At 37.7% G+C, this 23,426-nt stretch overlaps 3 protein-coding genes across 5 annotated transcripts; 1 reads left to right on the forward strand and 2 right to left on the reverse strand.

Moving 5' to 3' along the window:
* The first annotated feature begins 165 nt into the window (after nt 1-165).
* On the forward strand, nt 166-10,740 carry CDPMEK (4-(cytidine 5'-phospho)-2-C-methyl-D-erithritol kinase). 3 transcript variants are annotated; one of them, XM_008790351.6, is made up of 11 exons: nt 166-616; nt 714-809; nt 890-958; nt 1,559-1,663; nt 1,839-1,895; nt 1,988-2,188; nt 3,445-3,537; nt 3,632-3,731; nt 3,840-3,939; nt 10,062-10,147; nt 10,421-10,740. In XM_008790351.6, the coding sequence occupies exons 1-11, from the start codon at nt 434-436 to the stop codon at nt 10,525-10,527; spliced, it is 1,197 nt and encodes a 398-aa protein (XP_008788573.3). In that variant the 5' UTR covers nt 166-433; the 3' UTR covers nt 10,528-10,740. The 3 variants fall into 3 exon arrangements, with proteins under 3 accessions (XP_008788573.3, XP_089781136.1, XP_088559307.2); XM_089925010.1 differs by lacking the exon at nt 714-809 and having other exon boundaries at nt 300-616; XM_088703181.2 differs by lacking the exons at nt 714-809; nt 890-958 and having other exon boundaries at nt 300-616.
* Nucleotides 10,741-17,077: 6,337 nt separating this feature from the next.
* On the reverse strand, nt 17,078-18,400 carry LOC103706288 (uncharacterized). The gene has a single exon (XM_008790350.6). It carries the CDS (start codon nt 18,331-18,333, stop codon nt 17,728-17,730), a length of 606 nt encoding a protein of 201 aa, XP_008788572.1. The 5' UTR covers nt 18,334-18,400; the 3' UTR covers nt 17,078-17,727.
* Nucleotides 18,401-19,667: 1,267 nt separating this feature from the next.
* LOC103706330 (putative auxin efflux carrier component 9) lies at nt 19,668-22,862 on the reverse strand. The gene is made up of 5 exons (XM_088703182.2): nt 22,126-22,862; nt 21,929-22,014; nt 21,317-21,474; nt 20,888-20,964; nt 19,668-20,801 (listed from the first exon to the last, which is right to left on the reverse strand). The coding sequence occupies exons 1-5, from the start codon at nt 22,860-22,862 to the stop codon at nt 20,729-20,731; spliced, it is 1,131 nt and encodes a 376-aa protein (XP_088559308.1). The 3' UTR covers nt 19,668-20,728.
* Nucleotides 22,863-23,426: the final 564 nt, after the last annotated feature.

Raw genomic sequence — 23,426 nt, forward strand, 5'->3', positions numbered from 1 at the left:
CATAATAGCTCAGGCATGGAAGCATGATCCAACCATATAAATCTCGCAAAGTGATGGACAGTAAAAAAAGATATTTCAGTCGACAATACCATTTATCTTTATGTACAACTTAGCAGCGTATTTTTAATTTTATATTTATTCGGCTACCGTAGCTGAATTTCTCTCGAGACGAATGCGGTCCGTTTTCATGCAGCTCTGACGAAATTCGCCGACAGGATTGTTTCAAAACATGCTACGGTAGACCGGGCAGGGTAGTCAGCTACCGTCTGTAAAATAATATATATATTTTCCCCACACTCAAAGAAGGAAGTTTTTTCAAAGGATGCGTCTGAATTTGGACACCCCAGCCTTCTAATTCCCAAGCCCTTCCTCCGCGCACCCCCATGCTTCCATCTGCTTCCGTTCCAAAGACCCCAACAACTCCTCTTTTCCAATGATGGCTTCTTCCCACCTCCTCGCCCACCATTTCTGGCTCTCTCACGCCAATGGATTTAAACCCCCAAAACTCTCCAAGAACGGGCCATGCTACTTCCACCCAAAGACCGCCTTCAGGGGAAGCCCATCATCTCATAGAATCAAGGCTTCGGGTCCAACATCTGGCAGGAGACAAATGGAGGTAACAAAATTAATAGCTGTCCTCCAAGTTTTCTTCATCATTTTTTTTTCTCGTTTAATCGGTGTAGTATTTTTTCGGTGGGTTGTTTGGATTTTAGATTGTATATGATCCTGATGAGAGGGTAAATAAATTGGCCGATGAGGTGGATAAGAACGCCGGCCTCTCAAGGCTCTCTCTCTTTTCGCCTTGTAAGGTAATTAATTATCTTTCAGAAGGCAAAGATTTGTTTTTTAGTTGAAATTTGAGCTGATTACTGTGGTTTATGGGGCGCAGGTTAACGTGTTTTTGAGGATAACTGGGAAGAGAGAAGACGGGTTTCATGAATTGGCATCTCTATTTCATGTAAGTTTATCTGATGTTCATGGTGGATAGGAATAGAATTTTGGAGGTCTTAATGGAAATAGTAGCTGGATTTTGCTTGAACTTTAACTTGTGGTAGCTGTGATCACGAGCAAAGAGGGTGAGCCTAATGTTGCTCCATCCTGAGCTCTGGAGGTCATGGATTCAAAACACGGAAACAACCTCTCTGCAAGTGGGGTTAAGGCTGCGTATGCGCTGGACTGCCTTTTTTTTTGTGATCACAAGCAAACTGTGAATTTTAGTTTTGCGTAATCAATTGGTTCCTTACTTGCAAAACTGCAATATAATAATTGGTATGTTTAGTGCTTGTCCACTGTCCTCAGAGAGTACCATGTCAATGCCTGCAGTTGACCATAATATCATGGTTCTAGGTTGTAGGTGGCGAAAAACCAAACCTGTGTTTACCTAGTGAAGTTCTCGGTACATAATGATGCCCTATAATTTCTCGGGTTATTAGGAAATCGGCTCTAGGTCTTGGCGGCCATCTGGTTTTGGCTTTAATTTTTTTGCTTATGTTTCTTTCTTGTTGTTATTATGATGTACCTTTTCCTACTTATCTCATGTTGCATGCCCAACATTCAGGTAATTAGTTTAGGAGATACAATCAAGTTCTCGTTATCTCCGACTAAGACCAGAGATCGGCTGTCAACTAATGTGCCTGGTGTTCCGCTTGATGACAAGAATTTGGTATGTCAGATAGCAAATGTTGTTTGCTTTGCTTACTTCTCATGTATGGTGTATAATACTGTTGGTCTGGTTTCACTGCTTCTTTGTTTGGACCTCCTTTTTTTATTTAGTGTTTCTTGATGGAAATGTAAAACATTCTACTTCTTACATAGGCTCTTTATCTTACACTTTGCAGATAATCAAAGCACTTAACCTTTACAGAAAGAAAACCGGCACCGATAACTTCTTCTGGGTAAGTTTTTATTAGATAAAATGCTCTACACAAATATAAATTTGCAATCAGATGGCATTCAGGTTTGGTGTCTCTTTGTACTATGCATGTAGATTCATCTCGATAAAAAGGTTCCAACTGGTGCTGGTCTTGGTGGTGGAAGCAGTAATGCTGCAACTGCACTATGGGCAGCCAATCAATTTAGTGGTTGTGTTGCTACTGAAAAGGAGCTTCAAGAATGGTCTGGTGAAATTGGCTCAGATGTTCCTTTCTTTTTCTCAAATGGAGCAGCATACTGTACTGGTCGGGGTGAGGTAGGCTTATGACAAAGCACATTTAAAAGGGTCATTTCATTTTTCCAAATGTTCTGCTTCACTCGCAATGTCCAGTGCCTTAAATCAGTCAATGGTGGACAATCTCTCTCTTTCTTCTTTTTTTTTTGTGAAAACAATGCTTTTGAAATACCAAATATGCTATTTTAATCTTTATTGTTGTGGTTGTTCAACCAGTTTGTTGTGATACTTGAAAAAAGAGAGTATATGATTAACATTAGATGCCTTAATTTCAATTAGATAATGTTTTCTTCTGTGCATGATTTCCTTGGTGTGTTTCATTTTCTGCTGTGTCAAATGTCAATCAAACTGCAAATATACCTGATTTCATGTTTTCCATGCATCCCACTCCTTTAACTTTTCATTCTTGGTAGTCCTTCCAATACTCATACCTTTTAAAATGTCTTTGTTGTGACTAGCATTACCATCAATTATGGAAAACTCTTTCTTTTCTTCTCTTAACACATGCCAGAGCATTGCAGATAGAGCTAGTCCAACCATGACAGATTGTTCACTTATTATGGAATAAAACCTCGAATGCATCTCCTTACATATAATCCCAGTTGTTGTTAAAAATACTGCTTTAAGATTCATGTCAATAACCTTTTTCATGATGCACTCCTTAAATGCAGAGTTGATACTAATATTTTACAATTTTTGTGCCAGAGGCTCTTTAGCAATTCTAGATACCTCTAGACAGGGAAACTCTCCCTCCAGATTAGGTGTGTATTGCTTATTGGATGTACTATCAAACATTCAGATGCTAGATATCTGCATCTGTATTAAAGTTAACAAAGAAAAAAAAAACTTACCCTATTGATCTATGAAAACTTTATGTTCCGTAATTTAAAATAACCCGCAAAGTGGTGTGCTATTTTAGTGGGTCTTTGTGACAGCAGATCCTTTTAGTAGGTTTTGACTGTAGTACCATGGCAATAGTTCAATCACATATTCATATTAGCATACAAGTGGATTGAAGAAGTAGCATTGATAAATTATTTCCTTTAGCTTTTAGTCACACATGATGATATGTATTCTTTTATGTGAAAATTATGACATCCACCAATGCATATGTTGTTACTTGCATCTAAATCCAGAGCTCTTCAACTTGTTTTCACTTTTTTCCATTTGGAAAAAGGTAAATGCAGATGCATTATTTTTATATTGACTATGAGAGAATGAGAGTTTACTCTCAAAAGTAGAATTTTGATCCTCTTTGGAATTTTATCTCTTGTCAGGTTGTTCAAGATATTCCAAATCCATTGCCCTCGGACTTGCCTATGGTTCTTATAAAGCCGCAGGAAGCGTGCTCAACTGCTGAAGTTTATAAGGTAATAGAGAGCAGTTTCAACTAAGTAATCACTATCTTCTTATCTGTATTTGCATAAAGTTCTTCCTACCAAGCTCCAATTTCAATTGGTGCAGCGACTTCGGCTAGACCAAACTAGTTCAGTTGATCCATTGACATTGCTTAGGGAAGTCACCCAGAATGGCATATGTCAAGATGTTTGTATAAATGATCTAGGTATTCCTCAGCATTTTAGAGAGATATAAATGTTTTCATTTTTCACTTTTTGGTGATGTTTGATGATTTATCAGTCAATCAATATTTTTATTTGTTTATACTTCTCAGAGCCTCCTGCATTTGAAGTCCTGCCATCTCTTAAAAAGTTGAAAAAACGAGTGCTTGCAGCTGGTTGTGGAGAGTATCGTGCTGTTTTCATGTCAGGAAGGTAAAAAGATTACCATGCCAGCTTCCACATTCATATTTCAATTATACGGAATGTATGCAAATATGCAAATACTTCTTGTTGAGAAAATGTACATCTGTACATGCTCGTGCATACAAACTTCTCGTTAAATTTTTAGTTGTGGAATTTACAACTTTTTTGTCATATATGCTTATCATACCAACTAAGTGGCACCCTTAATGAGAAATGGGGCGGCAAAGAATTTGCATAAGGGCCTTCTTGATTAGCATCTTGCTCTTCTAATATAAAGGATTTGTTTCTCTTCTCCAACAATAAAAGCCTTTATAACTCATGGCAGTTGTAAGCACAATCATGTCTTGAACTCAACATATAATATTGAGTTTTGATTCCTAGGAGAGAGCTTCAAACTCTATGCTTTCTGAATTATGATTTTATAGAATTGGATATTGGCCATTGGTTGAGAGAAATCCTCATAGTTTTTAAGTTGTTCATGTTAACTTTGTCCCTAGTTTATATTGTTGGAACTTTTAAGATGTTATAGTGGAATAGAGAAAACCGTTATTATAGTAGATCCTTACTTTTGGGTCCATGGTCACCATTCAGTACCTTTTTCCATTTATTGAACCATAATTGTGATAGGCTGACATTTTAAAGCTTAAATTTAGCAAATAATGTGATTAACTCGTTGGGCAAAATTATCATTTGTCCCCATTAAATGATTACCCTATAATTATAATAGAATTGGTTTGCGCATAATAGAGGTTTGCATTCCTTTTATCATCTTCGTTCTCCTTTTCTTTTTACTACATACATATGTCACCTTTCCACCTCTTTATTTTTCATCTTACATCTATCTTTTTCTTTCTAAATTTCCCTATTCTTCAGTATGTTGAATGCTAAAACTTTTGCCTTTAAATGATCTTATAATGAACCAAGGTCCGCCGTACCGGTACCGGTCGGCGTACCGGTAGCGGCCTGGATCGGTACGTACCGGTCCCATACCGGTCCGAATCGGTCCGTACCGATCCAAACCGGTTCTTCAACAATAAACTACCGGTACCGGATTCCATGTTGATCCGGTACCGGTCTCAGGCCGCACCGGTACGTACCGGTACGGCTGACCATGTGATGAACCATATTCTTTAGTTATAGGTTGGTGTCAGAGCAAGTGAAGAGATCTTATTGAAGATCAAACCCTTCCTTTCTTTATATAGGTTTATTGTTTCACTAGATTTTTCTCTTCATCAAATATGAGATGAGCGTGCTTGGATCTATCTATTGGTCCTTTAAGGCATGATAGTGATGGAAATGTAAGGTCCATCTTTCATGCCTCGATATTGTTATCTACAATGTAATCAATAGGCTATCCAACTATTTCATATTCGAATAATGTTAGATCAAGATCCGCAATCTCGGTACTGGGTATCATATCGGTATCTTATCGGTTCGGTACGGTACGATGCAAGACACCTCTGTATCGAAATAGCTCTCTAACCATTTTTCTCAGTTTTTGTTTCGGTATGTCTCGGTACGGACCGGTACGCACCTCAGTATGTCTCGATACAGGTTAGTACATCTCGGTACGGGGCGATACACCTCAGCATGGCTGTACGGAGCTTGTATTGACTTGAAGGTAAGTTTTGTATTAGTTTTCCTCCAGTATGGTACGGTACGTCCCGTACCGGATGGTACAGGCGGTACGGCAGACCCTATGTTAGATCAAACATCAGAAGGCATCAAGAATCAAATGTGACTGAGTTATGATTTAAACGGTTATCTCAGAGCTGTAGGAGTTGGTTTCAGTGGTTTCTACGTAAATTTTTGAACCTACTTTTCAGATTTATGTCCTCAAAGTTCAGTTCAAGTCAAAGTGTTGTAGAAAGTTCTCCTAGAGCTGATTAATTATTTGGATGGCCTAGATCCCTATTTATTACTTATCTCATATAAAATACCAATGCTACCTATGTTGAAGGTTGAAAATCATACTTACTATTATTTTGGTACGTGCCTGTTCAAGTTACTGTGCAGTCTACTGGTGCATCCTTGACACTAGGATCACTTTATAGAAATTTAAAATAGAAATTGTGCAGAATAAGGATAAAAATTAACATCTGAACCACTAGATAAGCTAAACTAGTTAAGAAAGCAGTGATAGTATGATTTTATGAAGTGCTTAGGAAGGGGGTTCCGGTTCAAGATTCCTAGAAAGTTCCAAAGCAGTCCATCACCTTAGGTATAAGATTCCAGCTACTAAGTTTAGAACCAACTAGTTGCATTCTGGCCATAATTATTTCATGATTCTTAGCTACTAAGTTTTTCTAAAGACGTCAATGGAACAACAGGCTTTTTTTTTGCTAAAACAAGAGAGTATCTACAAACCATTGTTGAAGAACGTTACAGGAAAATATCATTATACATATCTACCAATTTTTCAGGATTTTACAAATCTGTCATTGGGGATCAGCTTATCGGATTATTTGTTTTCCATGTGGGGCATGTCAGAGTTGTACAAAAGATGAGCAAAATACAGAAACATATTAAAACCAAAAGTACTATAGACTCCTATTAGGAATGAATTCTTTGTGTGGAGAGTCCAAGTCTGGAAGATGTAGGATCTTCCTTCACAAGCTAATATTAGCTTCAACAACAAGGGGAGGGTCAGTTTATAGTCTTGACAAACTTTTTTACGTTTATAGTCTTTACCACGATTACTTCTGTTACAAGATATATGCATTCAGATATCAAGGTTGGGATCCTCACATTTACAAGTTGGAAATTTGAAAAACTAATAATGGCCTCAAACAGTCAGTGCGTGTCTAATTCTACGAGTTTAGGTCAATTACTATGAAGAATGGGTATTGCCAGTCCCATATTGATCATATGATGATATTCATCAAAAGTCACTGGTCAAGGGTTACAATACTTGCAGTTTATGTTGATAAAATCCTGGTTGTGGGCATGGTGAAAGGAAATTAGAAGTAAGCAATATGTTAAGCCTTTGATATTATGAATATGGACAAGTCTATGTAGATACCATTTTATGAATGAGAAACAAGGATTTGGTAGAGGAGACACAAGAGTGATATACATACATACATACATACATACACATATATATATATAATATAATATAATATATACATTCACATTGCATTCATGAAATGCAGCAGTACTCTATTGGAATTCTTGACATAGCTATTTCTGAATCTTGATTCATGAAATGCAGCAGTACTCTATTGGAATTCTTGACATAGCTATTTCTGAATCTTGATGCATGAAATGTAGCAGTACTCTATTGGGATTCTTGACATAGCTATTTCTGAATCTTGATTTAGCACTAGTGCTGTTGACATGGTCATTTTGTAATTGTTGCATAATATCCTGATGATGACCACCATTGTTCAAAAAATAGTTATGTCAGCATCTTTAGGCCTAAGTGCATTATCATGTAAATACCTTCTTGTTAAAGTTTTGAAGGCAGTCTTTTAAAATATCTCCTGCTGTTCTAACCTTATGACAAAGCTTAGCTGAATTGCAATGGGGTCAATAAGCTTGTCAGACATTGATATTTGTTGTTAAGAGTTGGTCTTTCTTCAAGATTCACTTGTGAGGACTTGTCCAATTTGTATTATCATCCTCACTCTTATAGTTGATATTCAATAGAAAAAGTTTAAAATGGATCCTAACTTGGTCAGTTCTCATATTGATATCAGTGATCTCAACCAATAAAGTGTTCTAGATTTGTTCTTCCTTGGAACTTTCTCAAATGCATATAATGGTTACATTACTTTTCTGACTACTGGCTTGGTCATTCACGCATCTGGCCATAATTGAAGGCAAACAATTTAACAGTTTATCTATCTTGTGCAAAAGAAAGTTACAAGATTATTATTTTTTTTGTATAGCCTCTTCAAGAGGAAGGTGGTTTTGAAATGTCAGCATCTCCCAGATTTAACCCGACTAGTTCATGATAATTTTTTATCCCCTGTTCACAGTGATCATCAGCAGGATGAAACTTTTGGTGATCAGAGAAGCTTTTATCCCCTGTTCAAAGTGATCATCAGCAGGATCAAGCTTTTGGCAAAAACCATATTGAGCTTTGCCTAGATTTATGATATTTGAATTTAAATACTTAAAGATGATTCTTTTGATTAGATGTATTTCTAGATCTATTTTTTTCTAACCCAAAAAAGGAAAAGAAGTTGCAGGCATTACAAGGTAAATAACAATCTATCTACAAATTTTGAGTGGAATATGGTGAGAAGAGTCCTTGAGTTAGAAAAGGATGAAAAGCATGAAATTTATGAATTGCCTCATTGAACAAAGATATATTTTCTTGAGGATAATAACCGACTTAGAATCAAAGGTTGTGAGGAGTGACATCATTGATAACTACAGAATAAACAAAGAAGTCAAACCTGGAGTGAATGACCTTGAAAGCCATTATGCAGAAGTGGAAGGATACAACCACAAAGAAAATGGAAGATAGTATGTCTTGGGATTGGAGACTACCAATAAGGATCTAGTCTCCCAAATTTCAGGTGGTGTATAACTTCATTGGTTGCCATAAATAGAACATTCGAAAGATAAGGAAGGTGATATGGCCTTACGGTTTGCCAACAGATGGTACTTCAGGGATTGTTAAAGACAAACGGGTGACATAGGTACAAGGACACACCGAAGACAAAGCAGTCTCCATAAGACTGCGACCAGCATCAACAGGTATATGGACTTGCAAAGATGATGTCTGTATATACCAATGATTGGATAAAATATTAAATTTTGCCTTAACAAAAGGAAGACCTCAAGTGCTGTTATATGAGACATTGAATGGATCAATAAAAACTTGAGATTGATGAAGTTAAGAATCATCATTCAAACATTCAGATTAAAAAAGCAAATTTTCATAATTCTTTATCTTGGATGATATTTTTTTTCCTTTTTTCGAATTATATTGATAAAGAATGCAAGAAGTGGATTCAAAAGCCTATTTTTCTGATTGTTGGAATGATTAATTACACATAGATAAAAATTTAAATCATTAAAATGCAAATTATCAAAATGCATCAAAGACAGCTTGGAGAATATAACTATTTTCTGGTGTCCTAACTTGATGGCAAAATTGAGGCTTGTCAAGAAAAGAGCTTGATGAAGTGCCTAATGACGATGCCCTCAAAATTATCGACAAAGCATCCTTTACCTTCTCCAATTCTTTGATGACTGTCCCTTTCCTAGTTGTTGTAAATGATATTATTGGTAGTTTCTTTGTCTCTTACTTTTAATTTCCTCAATAACCTTAGCTGAAACTGGTTAAGGTCTTTGGGGATGAAGCACCGTACAATGCATGTCTATATTGGTTTGCTTACCAACAAATCTAAATTCCCCTTATTGTTGGGCAGTAAAGGGAATTATCATGTGTTTGCGACTCTAGGCTGCAAGAGCGAAGCCAGTGGGTTACACATGTTCCCATGGTTGCCATGAGCCCATGACAGCCAAGGACTTGAAACAAGATTGTTGATTCGACGGCATTTGATCGTAGTTCTTTCCCCAAATTACCTAACTATCAAATGTTAAAATCTGTACACCAAGGGATCTCTACTGGACGCTGGTCTTGTCATCTTCTTTCTGCCAAAATCAACTTCAATTAGGAGAGGGATGGTTCTATGAGTCTTTTCAATATCTAACATTTTAATTAGAAAATCCTTACCTGATAGATTCTTTATATCAACTCAGAACAGGTTTTCTTATCTACAGGACAAGCAGGATTTTACATTTTTCAGGAACCATTAATTTAGCTCTTTTTAGTGAAGAAGCATCTGATTCACCATCGTCTTAGGTTGTGGCTAATGCCACTTCTAGAGCCCAAAGAGGCTTGAGTAACTTGTACCACCAACCTTCCAGGGTAGCCTGGCTTTTGTGGGATCAGATTTCAAGACCTCCGTTTTGGTTTTCCTTTGGTCTGGTTTTGTGGAAAAACTTACTATGATGTTAAATTGTCAATGCAGGCATTAAATAATTATATCCATGTATGTTTTTAAGATCCAAGAATGTATATCCAACCTCAATCCTTATATCAATATATTATATCTTCTTTTTCATTACTGCTGCAATAATTGATGATGTTTTATGGTTATTTCATGCAGTGGAAGCACCATTGTTGGTGTTGGTTCGCCCGAGCCTCCATCTTTTATCTATGATGACGATGATTACAACGATGTGTTTGTATCAGGTACATGACCAACCTGCCATGCCTACCTTTTAGCCTTGTCCTAGTTATGGTTGCTTATTTAGTAAGTCAATGTCTTTAGTTAATTTTTTTTCCATTGAGGTCTTAACCTACGCTGCCATACTCCATAGTCACTCCACAGTATTTGCTAAGCTTCTAGCACCATAGCCACTTCTTGTGTGATGCACCAATCATCTTGGAGCTAATCTTTCACATGAATTAATTGTTCTACATGCATGTCTGAATCTTTCGGCATCTTTCTATGATTCATTGCAGAGGCTTGCTTCCTCACCCGTCAAGAGAGCCAGTGGTATACTGCACCCACTTCATCAACAGCTTCTTTTGGTACAGATTTACCCTCTGGAGCTGCATCCGTTGAGTAGTTATTAAACTTGTGCACCTTTTCTCCCCCAACCATTGCTCAGCTGCAAATTTTTGTGAACTCTGCAACTTTATGTACCAGAGATGCTGTCAAGATGCTTCATAGAGGATTATAACAAGATCTCTTTTATGCCTCATTCAGTGGTCTAAGAACCTGCTAAAAGAAACAGAATGTGATGGCTAAGATCCAACTTGATTAGTTGGTTTTTCTTTAAGTTTGTATTGAATATATATAAGATATACAAAAGTGATTATAGGAGAAAAATTAGGAGAAAATTATAGCAGCAATTTAAATTTAAAATTTGAATTTGAGTAGAGAGAAAATAGAAAAGAAATAATGAGAAGATTACAACAATAGTTTGAATTCAAAAATTGAATTTATATTCAAAAATTGAATTTAAATTCAAAAATTGAATTTGAATGGAGAGAATTTAAAGTATGTTATTATTTCTCCTCAAGCTGAGCATTCGGTTGAATGTGAAGCTTGGATCATAAAAATTGAACGCAGTTGGAGTGAAGATCTTTGGTGAAAATGTCAGCAACTTGGTATGTAGAAGAGATGAATTTGACATTCAAAAGTTTATGACCTACCAATTCTTGAATATAGTGATAGTCGATTTAGAGATATTCAGTTCTTGCATAGAAAATTGGATTGAAGATGAGAGAGATGACAGAAATATTATCACATCATATTAAAGGAACAGAGTGGAGAGGAATATGTAATTCATGCATGAGAGAACATAACCATTGTTGTTCAGCAGCAGTTTGGGCAAGGCATCGATATTCCTCTTCAGTTTGCTTATTAGAACTTTGAGAAATAGGGTTGGGTCTGAAAAAAACACAAAACCCACTTGTAGAGCATCTATCAATAGGGTTGCTAGCCCAATCTGTATCCAAGTAAGCAACAAGATTTAATGGACCTGGTTGTAGTTGAAGCCCAAAAGTGATGGCGCTTGTGAGAAATCGAAGTATGTGTTTGATTACTACCGTATGAGCCTTCATTGGATGTTGTAAAAATTAACAGATCTGATTGACGGAGAAAGCAATATCTCGTCATGTTAAGGTTACATATTGGAGAGCTCAAACAATCCTATAAAATGAAGGATCATCAAGAGGAGGGCCATCCATGCGGCCCAACTTTTCAATAGAGGAAGGACTTGAGCATGGTTTGCATTCAAGCATGTTGGTGCATTGTAACAAGTTTAGGATGTATTTGGATTGATGCAGAAAAATTCCATCACTCGACCAATCTACTTGAATGCCAAGAAAGTATGATCATGAGCCTATATCCTTCATCTTAAATGAATTAGTAAGTTCAATAATGAGCTTGCGAAGAGCAATATTATTATTGTTAGTGAGGATGATATCATTAACGTAAAAGAGAAAATATAATGTAATGCTGCCATAATGATATATAAATAATAAAGGATCTAATTGTGAAATAATAAATCCCAACTTCATAAGTTTTGAGGCAAACTTTGCATACCAAGTATAAAGAGCTTTTTAGAGTCCATAATATGATTTGCGCATATGACAAACATGAGTGGATTTTGATAGATCAATATAATCAGGAGGTTGACACATAAATATCGTTTCTTGAAAGTCACCGTGTAAAAAGGCACACTCTACGTCAAGTTGATGGAGTGGCCAATTATGAGTCAAAGCTATTGTGAGAATAATTCTGACTGTAGTATGCTCAACAACGAGACTGAATGTCTCAATAAAATTAACTTCAGGTTGTTGGTGAAAGTCTTTGGCAATCAAGCGAGCTTTGTATTTATTGATGGATCTATCTAGGTTGCATTTAATTTGAAACACCCACTTGCAACTAACAATGTTTGTATTGGGCTGAAAAGGAACAAGAGTCCAAGTTTACTGATTATGAAGAGATGTAAATTCGAGATCCATAGCATGTCTCCACTCCGGACTTTTTGAGGCTTGTGTGTAACATATTGGTTCAATAGGATAGGGCATAGTAAGAGCGGTTAGGAGAAGGTGGCGGGTATGGGATAATATTTTGCATTTGGATATACCTGATTGAGATCGGGATGTCATGGGATGGGTATGTTGTAGTGGGTTGGTTGGTTGGTTAGTATAAAAGGAAAGTTTGGTTGGGGGGGGGGGGGGGGGGGTAGTGGCGGTGGAGGAGATTTGGAGGAGGGAAGGTGAGAGGTGATCTTATATTGAGGTGGTGGAATGGGTTCAATTGGGATGCTTATGTTGTCATGTGCTGTAGTGGTTGAGTTGGATGTTGTTGCCACGAGAGAATTCTAAGATTGACATACTATACCTACAGAGTAATTTGAGAATGTATAGTTATTAGTAGTCCAAATAATGTCGGTAAAAGTAGGGAGTTAAGGTAACCACGTAGAAAGGGAGACAAGAGTAGTGGAATTGTGAGAGGTTGATTGAGATGGTGATATAGTTGAAAAAGGAAAGATATGTTCATCAAAAGTGACATGACATGAGAACTTTTCCCGCTTCAGGAGAATAGTCCTAAATCAAGACATCCATATCCTTTGTGAATAGTCCTATATCCTAAGAAACAACATTTAGTGGATCGATATTCTAGTTTATTGGACTTATATGGTCGAAGCCAAGGAAAACATAAACAACCGAAAGCTCGTAAATTGGAATAGTTCGAAGATTTTTAAAAAAATCTCGCATGGCAAAATTTTGCGATGAGAAATTATAGGCATTCGATTTATTACATATACTATAGCAGAAAATGTTTCTAACCAGAATTTTGAAGGAAGAGATGCATGAGTAAGAAGTGTAAGTCTGGTTTTAACAACGTGACAATGTTTTCTTTCGACAACACCATTTTGTTCCAGAGTGTAGGGATAAGAAAATTGGTGCATTATGCCATGTAAAGACAAAAAATGCTTAAGAATGTTGCTTTTGAATTCACCATTCTCATCGAAATGGAAGATTTTAATTTTAGTATTAAACAACTTTTCAACTTGTGTTTTAAAAGAGAAAAAAATTTCAAAGAAATCAGATTTGTAATACATGGGAAACAATCATGAATAATGTGAAAAAACATCAACAAATAACACATAATAAGAAAAGTTTGAGCATGAAAGAGTAGGGGAAGGTCCCCAAACATGACAATGTATTATTTCTAGAGGACACTGAGAAGCTAAAATAGATAATAAAAATGACAATTTTCTGTTTTTTTCCTAATTGGCAAGATGAACATAGAGTTTGTCTTGGTTTATTTGAAATTAAAAGAGAGAAAAAAAATAGAGAATTAGATAACATGAAATGGATAGCTGAGAAGATGATGCCAGAGATCAGTGGAGATGTGACGGCTCACATGGGCTATTAGTGAGTATTAGTGAGTGATCATGTATATCTTTTGTTAAGAAATAAAAATAATAAAGTCCATTCTCAGTCATCCCGCAGTACAATGTCGCTCTCGTATCCTGGTCCTTGACAACAAAACTAGATTCATCAAACATGAAATAACAGTTATTATCATGAGAGAAATGATTTACAAATAAGAGATTTATTGAGGCTTTAGGACAATGAAGAATATTAGACAAGTGAAATTTAGTTTTATGGCTAGTTATAGAAGCTGAACCAACATGAGAGATAGACAAATCTTGTCTGTTGCAACTTGGACACTGTTAGAATCGTCATATTTTGATGAGAGATAACTTGTTAAGGCCGACAGTGATATAGTGAGTAGCACCAGTGTCAGAATACCAAGTAATGTCGTCAGTGAGTGAGGGAGCGGTCGCCATAGTTGCAAGTTTCTCTAGAGAATGGCGATCTTGATAGGCATAGTTCATATGATGATTGCAATCGATGGCAATATGTCCAACCTTATTGCAGAATTGATAGGTTGGGTGAGTAGATTGAGAAGAACGACCATATGAAGAAAAGAAATGAGTAGGCTTATCAGTAGAGGGGAGGATGCCATCACTTGAAGGATATTGGAACGTTGGCGTTTGGTATGATGCCGATTATTCTTACAGTGAGTAGAACCACAACCTAAATTGAATGTTTTGGTAGGTCTTGAGGCAATAAATGCAGTAGTAGAATGTATGGAGGCTTCTTCCGTAAGACTAATTTCCTCACAGATTAATAAGGTATGGAGTTCAAGAGAAAGAGGATAGGTATAAGCACGAACTCGAATTGAAGAAGAAAATGGGCCATAAGATGGAGGAAGTCCATCTAGGATGTAGACGAGCAAATCATCATCACTTACTGGCGATCCACATGCAACTAGTTTGTCAGCAAGAATTTTGAATTGCTGGAGATAATTTTGCATTGAGGATGATCTCTTTTTAATATGATGAAGCTGCTGTTTCATAGTCATGATATGAGAAAGAGCAAGAAAGGCAAAGTGGCGAGAGAGAGCATCCCAAGCTTGCTTAGTTGAGGTGATGCTAACTATATAAGGAAGCGCTGATTCAGATAATGTAGCATTGATCCAAGAAAGCAGCATCTAATTACGTTCATACCATGAAGTATAGGTTGGATGCATTGGAGAAGATGGTGAAAAAAAGCCGTCAATGAAGGACATAAGCTTGTATCCTCGTAAAATTGGTTCAAAGAGAGATTTCCAAACGAGATAGTTGCTGCCATCAAGCTTGATTGGGACTAGATTTGAGATATTGGAGATTACAAGGGATGTAGCTAGTGAGGATTCAAGTTCGGGTGAAGAATGTAATATTGCTGACATTGTTGGGATGAAAATTTCTAATATGAGAAGAAGGACTGGGTTTGCAGGAGGAAGATAGTGATGCCATGATGGGTTCTGATACCAGGAAAGAAACAGAATATGATGGCTAAAATCTAACTTGATTAGTTGGTTTTTTTTTGAGTTTGTATTGAATATATATAGAATATACAAGAGTGATTATAGGAGAAAAATTAGAAAAAAATACAGTAATTGAATTTGAATTTGAATAGAGAGAAAATAGAAAAGAAATAATGAGAAAATTACAATAATAGTTTGAATTCAAAAATTAAATTTAAATTTAAAAATTGAATTTGAATAGAGAGAATTTAAGATATGTTATTACCCACAAGTTTGACACCTTTGAATGTATGGTCATGGGGATGTCATTAAGAAATGAATGAATGCAAGAGAGCTATTTTCTTTTCTCGCCCCTTAAATAATAATAATAATAAAACATCATGCAGCAGATATGCTTCTCGTTTTCGTGTAATATTGCCACTGAAACGTTGATACAACTCCTGCGCCTATCCCTCCCTCCCTCTTGTGCTTCCTCTCATGCAGCTTTGATATTTACCATAGACAATTCAAGATTGGCTAGGTATGGATTAAATATATTCATATTGTTTCGATGTGGTAATTGTATATAAACTGAAGTGAAAGAAGTATTAGAACCACGCCCTACGGTTTGTGTTTTACAGGCTTTGGTACAAACCTAGTGAATTCTGAAGTGATTCCTCCGTCCTTTAGGAAAAGATAGCAATTCCGAACTGAGGAGTTTTTAGAATCCCATTTCCATTTCAATACATCAGGTTTGTCTTCAAAATTTACTGTGCTCGTAATAGATTTAAGTTACCTTTGCAGTGATTTTCCATGCTACTGATGTGAACTTGAGATGTTTTGAGTCTGTTAGGCTGGGCAATCGGTTATCAAACAATAGGCTCTGGTGGAGTATTTATCTCCTGTCCATTAGAACTCATGTCGTTTTTTTATCAATTCGGTCTATTGCATCTTGACATGGGGAGGTAGATGACATCCAATATATTGGGATGGAACGGGATTTAATGGAGAGCAGTTTGCCGTTCCATGAACTTTTTGTGTTTCGATTCATTAAAAAAATTATAAAGAGTGACAGAAAAGATGGGCCACAAAGTTTTGGGATTTGAGTTATAATTCTACTAGTTTTATTATTAAATAGTTTATAACTATTATGTATTTTAAAATTTTAATTTATTATGATTGATCTTAGCATGCATATTTTGCTCTTTTTTTTTTTTCTAATTACGTATATTGACAAGCAAAAAGTTTAAATGGACTATTGGTTGGGTGTCAAATGAACTAAGCTGCTCGAGCTCAGCTTATGAAGAGCTCAAATTAAGCTCAATTTGAGTTTAAACAAACCAAATTTGGATTGGAAAAAGTTGCCTCAAAGTTAATGTAAAATGGTGCTAAAAATTGAAATTGGATCCTCTTTAACCACTAAAGATATTCTGTGCAATCACTCAATATCTATAAATTGAAAAACAATTAACAAACCGACAAAGGTTGTATCTTTGGTGCGAAAGAAGAATTCCTCTTTATACAAAAGCAATAGTCGCTTCAAAATCTATGCAGACGGATGAAACATGTTTGGACTGCTTTGCGATATATGCGGGGTGCAATGTAACAGTAATATTATGAAAGAAGATGAATTATTCTTTTATACAAAAAATACAACCTAACACTTGACAAACAAATAAGATAGATCATATATATTAGTCTCCTTCTTTTCTTTTTTCTTTTTTTTTCTCTTTTTGGAGTGCACACGATTTTTTTTTTTTTTTTTTTAATTTAAGTTTTAAGCTGCACCAAAGAATCCAACATAAGTTGCATTATATCCAGCAACTAGCATTTAGCCCCACATGATGTAGGGGCGACCAATCTGTAAAAAATTTTATATACAAGGTTGCATGTTACTGTATGGCGAAAGAAAGCAATACACAGAGAATAATCATGTAAACATCCGGAAGAATCAGAGAAACCACAAGGAAACCATGGGAAGTCCAAGCGAGCACGTACAACGCAAACCGCGTAGATCAACGTATAAAATACCCAGCTCGGGTTGTGTATTTGGCGCGAAAGCGATGGATTTTCTTTCGCGACATCGTCCCTTGGATCGCACCTTAAACAGATCTCAAAGCACTCCAAACGAGATAAGGGAGGTGAATCTTTCTTTCCCGCGAAAGATACAACCCCAAGCTAGCTAAGATATGCCCACCGACGACCAAGTCCATGGCAGTATTTGTCGGAGTATGCTTCCCAGGCCACCAGAATCTAATTAGATTTTCTCGAATGCTTGAACCCGCCGTCATGGACAATGGTCGATCCAAAAAGAAACAAACAGGCAAAAAAAAGAAAATTCCGGCAGTTAATTCACAAGTGGTCACCATTGATCACTCTTATTTTCTTACTTAAGCTTACAACTACGAGAAATTAAAAAAAAAAACACAGAAAAGGGGCTAAGAAGCCTGAATCAAGAAAAATCTGAAATTCCGATTTTGCCCTTACCGCCGCCGCCATCCGCTCCACCCTCCTCCACCTCCTCCGCCTTTCCCGACCCCAGATCCGCCGCCGCGCACCGGAAAGATCCGAACTTGGGGTTCGCCTCGGCCGTTCCCACGCTCCTCGCGTCGAAGGAGAACGAGAACCCCCCTAGCGCCGACCCGCCTGATTCCTCCTCCTCCTCCTCGTCGTCGTCGTCCTCCTCCGCAGCTGCCGGGGAGGACCGCGTCTCCAGAGCCGGCGGGGACGTTCGCCGCCTCTTCGCCTTCAGAGAAGACTCCCCCGACCCCAGATCCGAAGCCAAGCGGCGGAAAGACCCGAACTTGGGGGTCGTCTCGATCGGCGCCACGCTCCTCGCGTCGAAGGAGAACGAGAACCCCCCTCGCTCCGATTCCCCTAATTCCTCGCCCTCCGCGGCCGGAGAAGACAGCGTCTCCAGAGTCGCCGAGAAAGTCCGCCGCCTCTTCGCCAGCCGAGCTCCTTCTCTATTCTCAGCCTCCTCCAGAGGGGGCCCCTCGGAGGCGCCGCCTGCGACGGCGGCGAGGGGTGGCAGGATTTCCTCCGCCTTCGCCGCCATCTCGGGGATCGGGAACAGAGAAAGGGTGAAAGAGTAGCGTTGGTGGGGGTTTGATATTATTTTGGGCCGCGTTTACTTCAAAGTCCTTTAGATTTTACCGGTTGACGGTGACGTCCAAGAATTTATGGGCAAAACATAATTTATGGTTAAACCAGGTCCACCAGCTCAGCAGTGGACCAGCCCATCCACAAACGGATAGAGGAAGGAAAAAAAAAAAAGCAACACGCGTCACATTTAGGCGTCCTGTGCGTGTCGTTTGTGGTATATGGTGCACCGCCGAGTTGGTGGGCTGGTCCAACCAAAAATTTCATCAAAGGTACACTCTACTTATAAACTACTGTGTGTGAAAAAAATTCTACTCTTACTGTGAGCTAAGTTAACGTCACTTCAACGGTTTAAAAAGGACTTTCAGTTCCCTGTAATATATGACACACAGAGGTCATGATGAGCATTGAGAAAAAGAAAAGGCCTGCATGCACTAAATTGCAAAATATCTAGCAGACATTCTGATACGATAAAGCCATTTCAAAGGTGTCCTTTCCCTTTATTTGTTTGTTTATTTAGAGTAATGTTTTGGGTGTTGAATCCTAGACATTTAAGGGCAAGTGGGCTAACAATTGTTGGCTAAGTTGAATCTAAACAGAAGAAACATAAATCCTTTCGGCTGAAAAACACTTTGGGCTCGTTTGGTTCGCAGAAAGTATTTTTTCTTCTAAAAATATAATTTATGGAAAACAAATTTTTAGAAAGAGCATACCTAGAAAAGTATTTTTGGCATATTTGGTTAATCATAGAAAAGTGACAAATTTTAAAAGTGGTTATATTTGGTTGACCATCCACTTTTTTGAAAAAGTTATGCATAATTTCTATTATACCCTTAATAAAAATTAGGTCTTTAATGCCTCTTTAATGCTTCTTTAATGCTGAAGGGTTTTTTTGGAAAAAATAAAAAATGGAGTGATTCCCGTCTCATGGAAAGTAACTTTTTTATGTTTCTCATGAGAAAGTCTTTCCCATGAAATATGGGAATTATATTTCCATGAGAATACAACTTTTCCGTCCCTTTCCTTTGAAAACTCCAACCAAACAAGAGCCATATTATTACTTCACCGTTGACCACATTTTCCCCCTTCTTTTTCCGCGAATCAAACGAGCCCAAAGTTATTACACTTGTTAACCAGTCCATGCTTGTATCAGATATGACAATAGAATTCATCAAAGGAAACAATATGAAAATCTAAATTTATTACTCATGCGAATTCGCAATTAGGGAGTCCTTGACAGTGGAATAGCGTAGAAGATTAAATTCAAACTCCTCTAGAATAATTGTTGCTTTTCGAATTATACGAGTGAAACAAATTAGTGGCATAGATTCATTCAAACCAAAATTCAAAATTATTCAATCTTCCGTGGTTTTCCATTCACAACTATAGTCCTTCAATTCATATATGTTAATTGGCACTTAATCGGCTAACATGTCATTGATCTACCAAAAGTGAAGCAAGAGCCTGCATTATAAGCTATGCAAAATCTTTTACCCCGTGGATAGCGAATAAAAGTAAGATGTTATTTGAGGGCGCCAACTGCAATCTAGATTTGATTTGAGAAACTGATATCTGCAATTACAAACGTTCGAACTGATTGAAATTAAAGCTTTAAAAACTCAACCTTTCACCATGGTATGGACAATCCACAAACTAAAGAAGGTATATGGAATTTTGAAGCATGACTGAGATCGAGTTCTTGAATAAACCACTGGTAATAAATTCCTAGCCAACATCACAAGAACATAACCATGTTTGGTTGTTAATTGATGAGTAAGATGAGAAAAAACCAGAATAACAGAAAAGGAGCGTCTCAAATCAGAACTGAATGGATAGATAGCCTGAATACCGCACTGTCACACTTCCTGCATCCATAAAAGGTGGAGGCATCTATATGTTGGACTCTCATATAAGATATTATCAGTGAACCATGATTTAGACACAGGATTTAACAAGTTTTTCATAGCCAAGAGAAATGTAACAATTGTACATAACCATGCCTCATTATACTTTGGGACTTCACATACTACTCAAAAAATTATTTTTTTTAAAAAAAAATACATAAAAAAGTATATTGTGTATGTTGTAATAATACAATAGATTTATGAAATGAAATAAAAGATAAAACTTACTATAAGTACAATGTTCATGCTTATAATTTTCCCTAGATTATCATCAAAACCTTTTATTTTTCTTTATATCCTTTTAACAACCAATATAACCCTAACAAAAGATCTCGAATCTAGATAAGAGTTTTAAATAAGAAAAAATTAATGGGTCATGTCTTGACTCTAAGAAACACCAAAATTAACCTCAGGATTGTTGCAAGGTGGTGATGAGTTTCTCTCTCTTCACTTCCATAACCCTAATATCATGTAATAGAGGATTGTGATAGGAACAGATGATAATATCCCGAGAATAACCCTGCATTATGAAACAGAAAATTATAAATTGCAAGTGTAGGACAATGATAACAATGAACTATGAAGCTAAGAGTTTCAAGCTCCAACGCAGTGCTCATGACTTCTGGATGCACATTGTACTCCTTGGCGTAAACAAATGAAAGAACTGCAAGGGGAAGAGCAGCCTGTAATTTTAAGGACACAAAATCAGAAAAAGACCATATCTTAAGAATGCACAATATTATACACATACAAGTCAAGCAAGAACATCAAAACATGCATGCTGTCAATCATTCATGAGTTATTGAGTTCTCATGACACCAGACTATGGAATCCAATAGTGTTCCATAACAAGTTGCCAAAAAATTTGTCCTTTAGCAGTTTCAGAATACATGTTCATTTGCCCCAAGCCAAAATTGCATGCCTAAGGCATCTTTTACCATTAAATTATAAAATTTTTGGCCAGAGAAAGCTAGGGAAGCAAAAATATAGGATGTTAACGGAGGAATTGTCGATAAAAGTACTTAATCTAAATACCTGGATAATAGCTACTCGTAGAAGCAGACCTTGTAGTCCAACAGAAAGTGAAGTTGCAATCATGATAGAAGGACCAACAAGGAATTTGACAACCATGGCAAAGGCTGCAACAGAATAGCCACATGATATAAATCTTGTCTGTCTAGCCATAAATGTGCCTGTATATCCACAAGAATTCTGTGTTAAATTTTTAAATTATTTTTATGTAAATGATCATCACCATAGTGTAAGCGCATTTAGGCAACTTTGTAGAAGAAATATAAGTTAGAAAACATAACATTCAGTTCGGACGATGGAGCTTCCCCATTCTATACTTGTTATACAGATGCAATCCATGCTGCTAGTCTATTTGAATTGAAATGAAATAATTATTTAGTGAATGTTCATGAGTCAATTCAATCGGTATCGCAAAAATATTCCAATGAACTTCCTAAATCAATTCAACCAAAAGCTGCTTAGAAACTCATTTCGAGAGAAGAGCAAACAAAATGAACATAAAATGCATCTCCAGTATCAGCATGAATGGCTGAATTGAAATGTTTATTAACAAAAAAAAAGGGAGAAAAAAAGTTATTAGACATTCATGGCAAGAATGGTCATGAGGATACATACCGATGCTGAACATGCTCAATCCGATGGCCGTGCTAGATAGTATTGTTACCGAGTCATGAATAATTTTAGGCATTCTGATTCCAAACCTACAGCCAAAAAAAAAAAAAAAAAACAAGAAAAAAGATTGTAAACTAGAAGAAAATAAGATTCAAAATTTTCAGGATGAGCATCAAAGTTGATGAGTTACATTCGCATACCCGAAAGCGATGAAAGACCAGATGAGGCCAAGAAAGCTGGCGTGAGTGTTTGGGATCCTACAAAGCTTCCTCCCAGCCACCGTAAGGATACGCCACATCGACGGCGGGGATGGTGGCGGCTTCGTCTCCCCTTCTCCTCCTTCCACCGACCCATTGGCGGCAGCAATAGCAGCCTCTTTCTCCGAGACCGGTAGGGTCGTCGGGACCGAAGCATTCGTTTGGCATCCTTCCGTTGCAGCGCAGCGGGCGGCCATGTACTCGTAAAGGAAGATGACAAGATTGTACCATACGGCGGCTTGGAGGACGACGATCTGAACCATGAGGGAATCGGTCTGAGGTCCATACATGCCGCGGAGGAGGGGGATGCCCATGATGACAGTGTTAGGGAGCGTGGCGAGGGAGAAGATGGTGATGACCCAGGGGAGGGAGGAGGAGGAGCCGCCGGAGGCGGGGCGGCGGCGGAGGCGGGCCCAGATGAAGAGGATGGTGAGGAGGAGAAGCTTTTGGAAGGAGTCGGCGGCGAGGAAGCGGGGGTTCATGGCGTAGGGGTCGTTGGAGGAGAGGAGTTGGAAGGTGAGGAGCGGGATGGCGAAGACGGAGACAAAGCGGTTTATGCCGGCGCATTGGTCGGGGGTGAGGGCGTGCCACCACCGGGCGGCGGCGTAGCCAAGGGTCATGGCGGCGTAGAGTGGCGCCATCGCCTCGACCACACGGTCGAGGCTCGAGGTAGCGATCATCTCCTCCTCCTCCTCCTTCCTCTAATCACACCGCCGGCCAGTCGGGGTGTTTAAGCAGGGCCGGAGATAAATATGGTCGCCGGAGACGTGGTTTTTTTCTTTTTTTATTTAAACGGATATAACGGTCGCGATGGACACCTGAGTTTATTTGGTCAGCAGGCGGGCGCCGTAATCCCTGCCGTTATGAGGCCTCCCGGTTAAACCGTTATTGACCGTTTAATGCTCGCAAAGGTAATTATTTGACCAGGTCTGCTTTGGACTGGTTAGTGATCAATGAATTATCTGAGAATAAATGTAATGATTGTTACCGTTATGATTATTATAACAAGAATAACAATCCGTACCTCAAAAATTGCAATATTATTTGCCAAAATTATTGTCCACCAATCCTTTTCAAACCTTGTGTACAAACATTTTGAGTCTTAACATATTATCTTATTTTAGCGCACAAGCATCACAATGGGATGGCAACCATATAATGATTATTATTTGAATTTTCATTATGAGCAAAACTTGGAGCCCCTAATAATAGCCTTCAAAGCATTGCAACAATCTTTTTTTTCT

This window comes from Phoenix dactylifera, chromosome 8, assembly GCF_051530095.1.
Source record: "Phoenix dactylifera cultivar Ajwa chromosome 8, Ajwa_hap1_PhDact_Kaust_v1.1, whole genome shotgun sequence".
Taxonomy (NCBI): Eukaryota; Viridiplantae; Streptophyta; class Magnoliopsida; order Arecales; family Arecaceae; genus Phoenix; species Phoenix dactylifera.

What these genes read in the sequence shown, in the direction of transcription:
- LOC103706330 (XM_088703182.2), bottom strand. Translation starts at nt 22,862, where the DNA reads ATGATCGCTACCTCGAGCCTCGACCGTGTGGTCGAGGCGATGGCGCCA. An exon ending in TGGTCTTTCATCGCTTTCGG is followed by an intron (nt 22,015 to 22,125) that starts GTATGCGAATGT and finishes TTTTGGCTGTAG; the next exon opens with GTTTGGAATCAGAATGCCTA. An exon ending in CCAGAAGTCATGAGCACTGC is followed by an intron (nt 20,802 to 20,887) that starts GTTGGAGCTTGA and finishes TTCATAATGCAG; the next exon opens with GGTTATTCTCGGGATATTAT.
- LOC103706288 (XM_008790350.6), bottom strand. Translation starts at nt 18,333, where the DNA reads ATGGCGGCGAAGGCGGAGGAAATCCTGCCACCCCTCGCCGCCGTCGCA.
- CDPMEK (XM_008790351.6), top strand. Translation starts at nt 434, where the DNA reads ATGATGGCTTCTTCCCACCTCCTCGCCCACCATTTCTGGCTCTCTCAC. An exon ending in CTGGCAGGAGACAAATGGAG is followed by an intron (nt 617 to 713) that starts GTAACAAAATTA and finishes TTTGGATTTTAG; the next exon opens with ATTGTATATGATCCTGATGA. An exon ending in CGCTTGATGACAAGAATTTG is followed by an intron (nt 1,664 to 1,838) that starts GTATGTCAGATA and finishes TACACTTTGCAG; the next exon opens with ATAATCAAAGCACTTAACCT.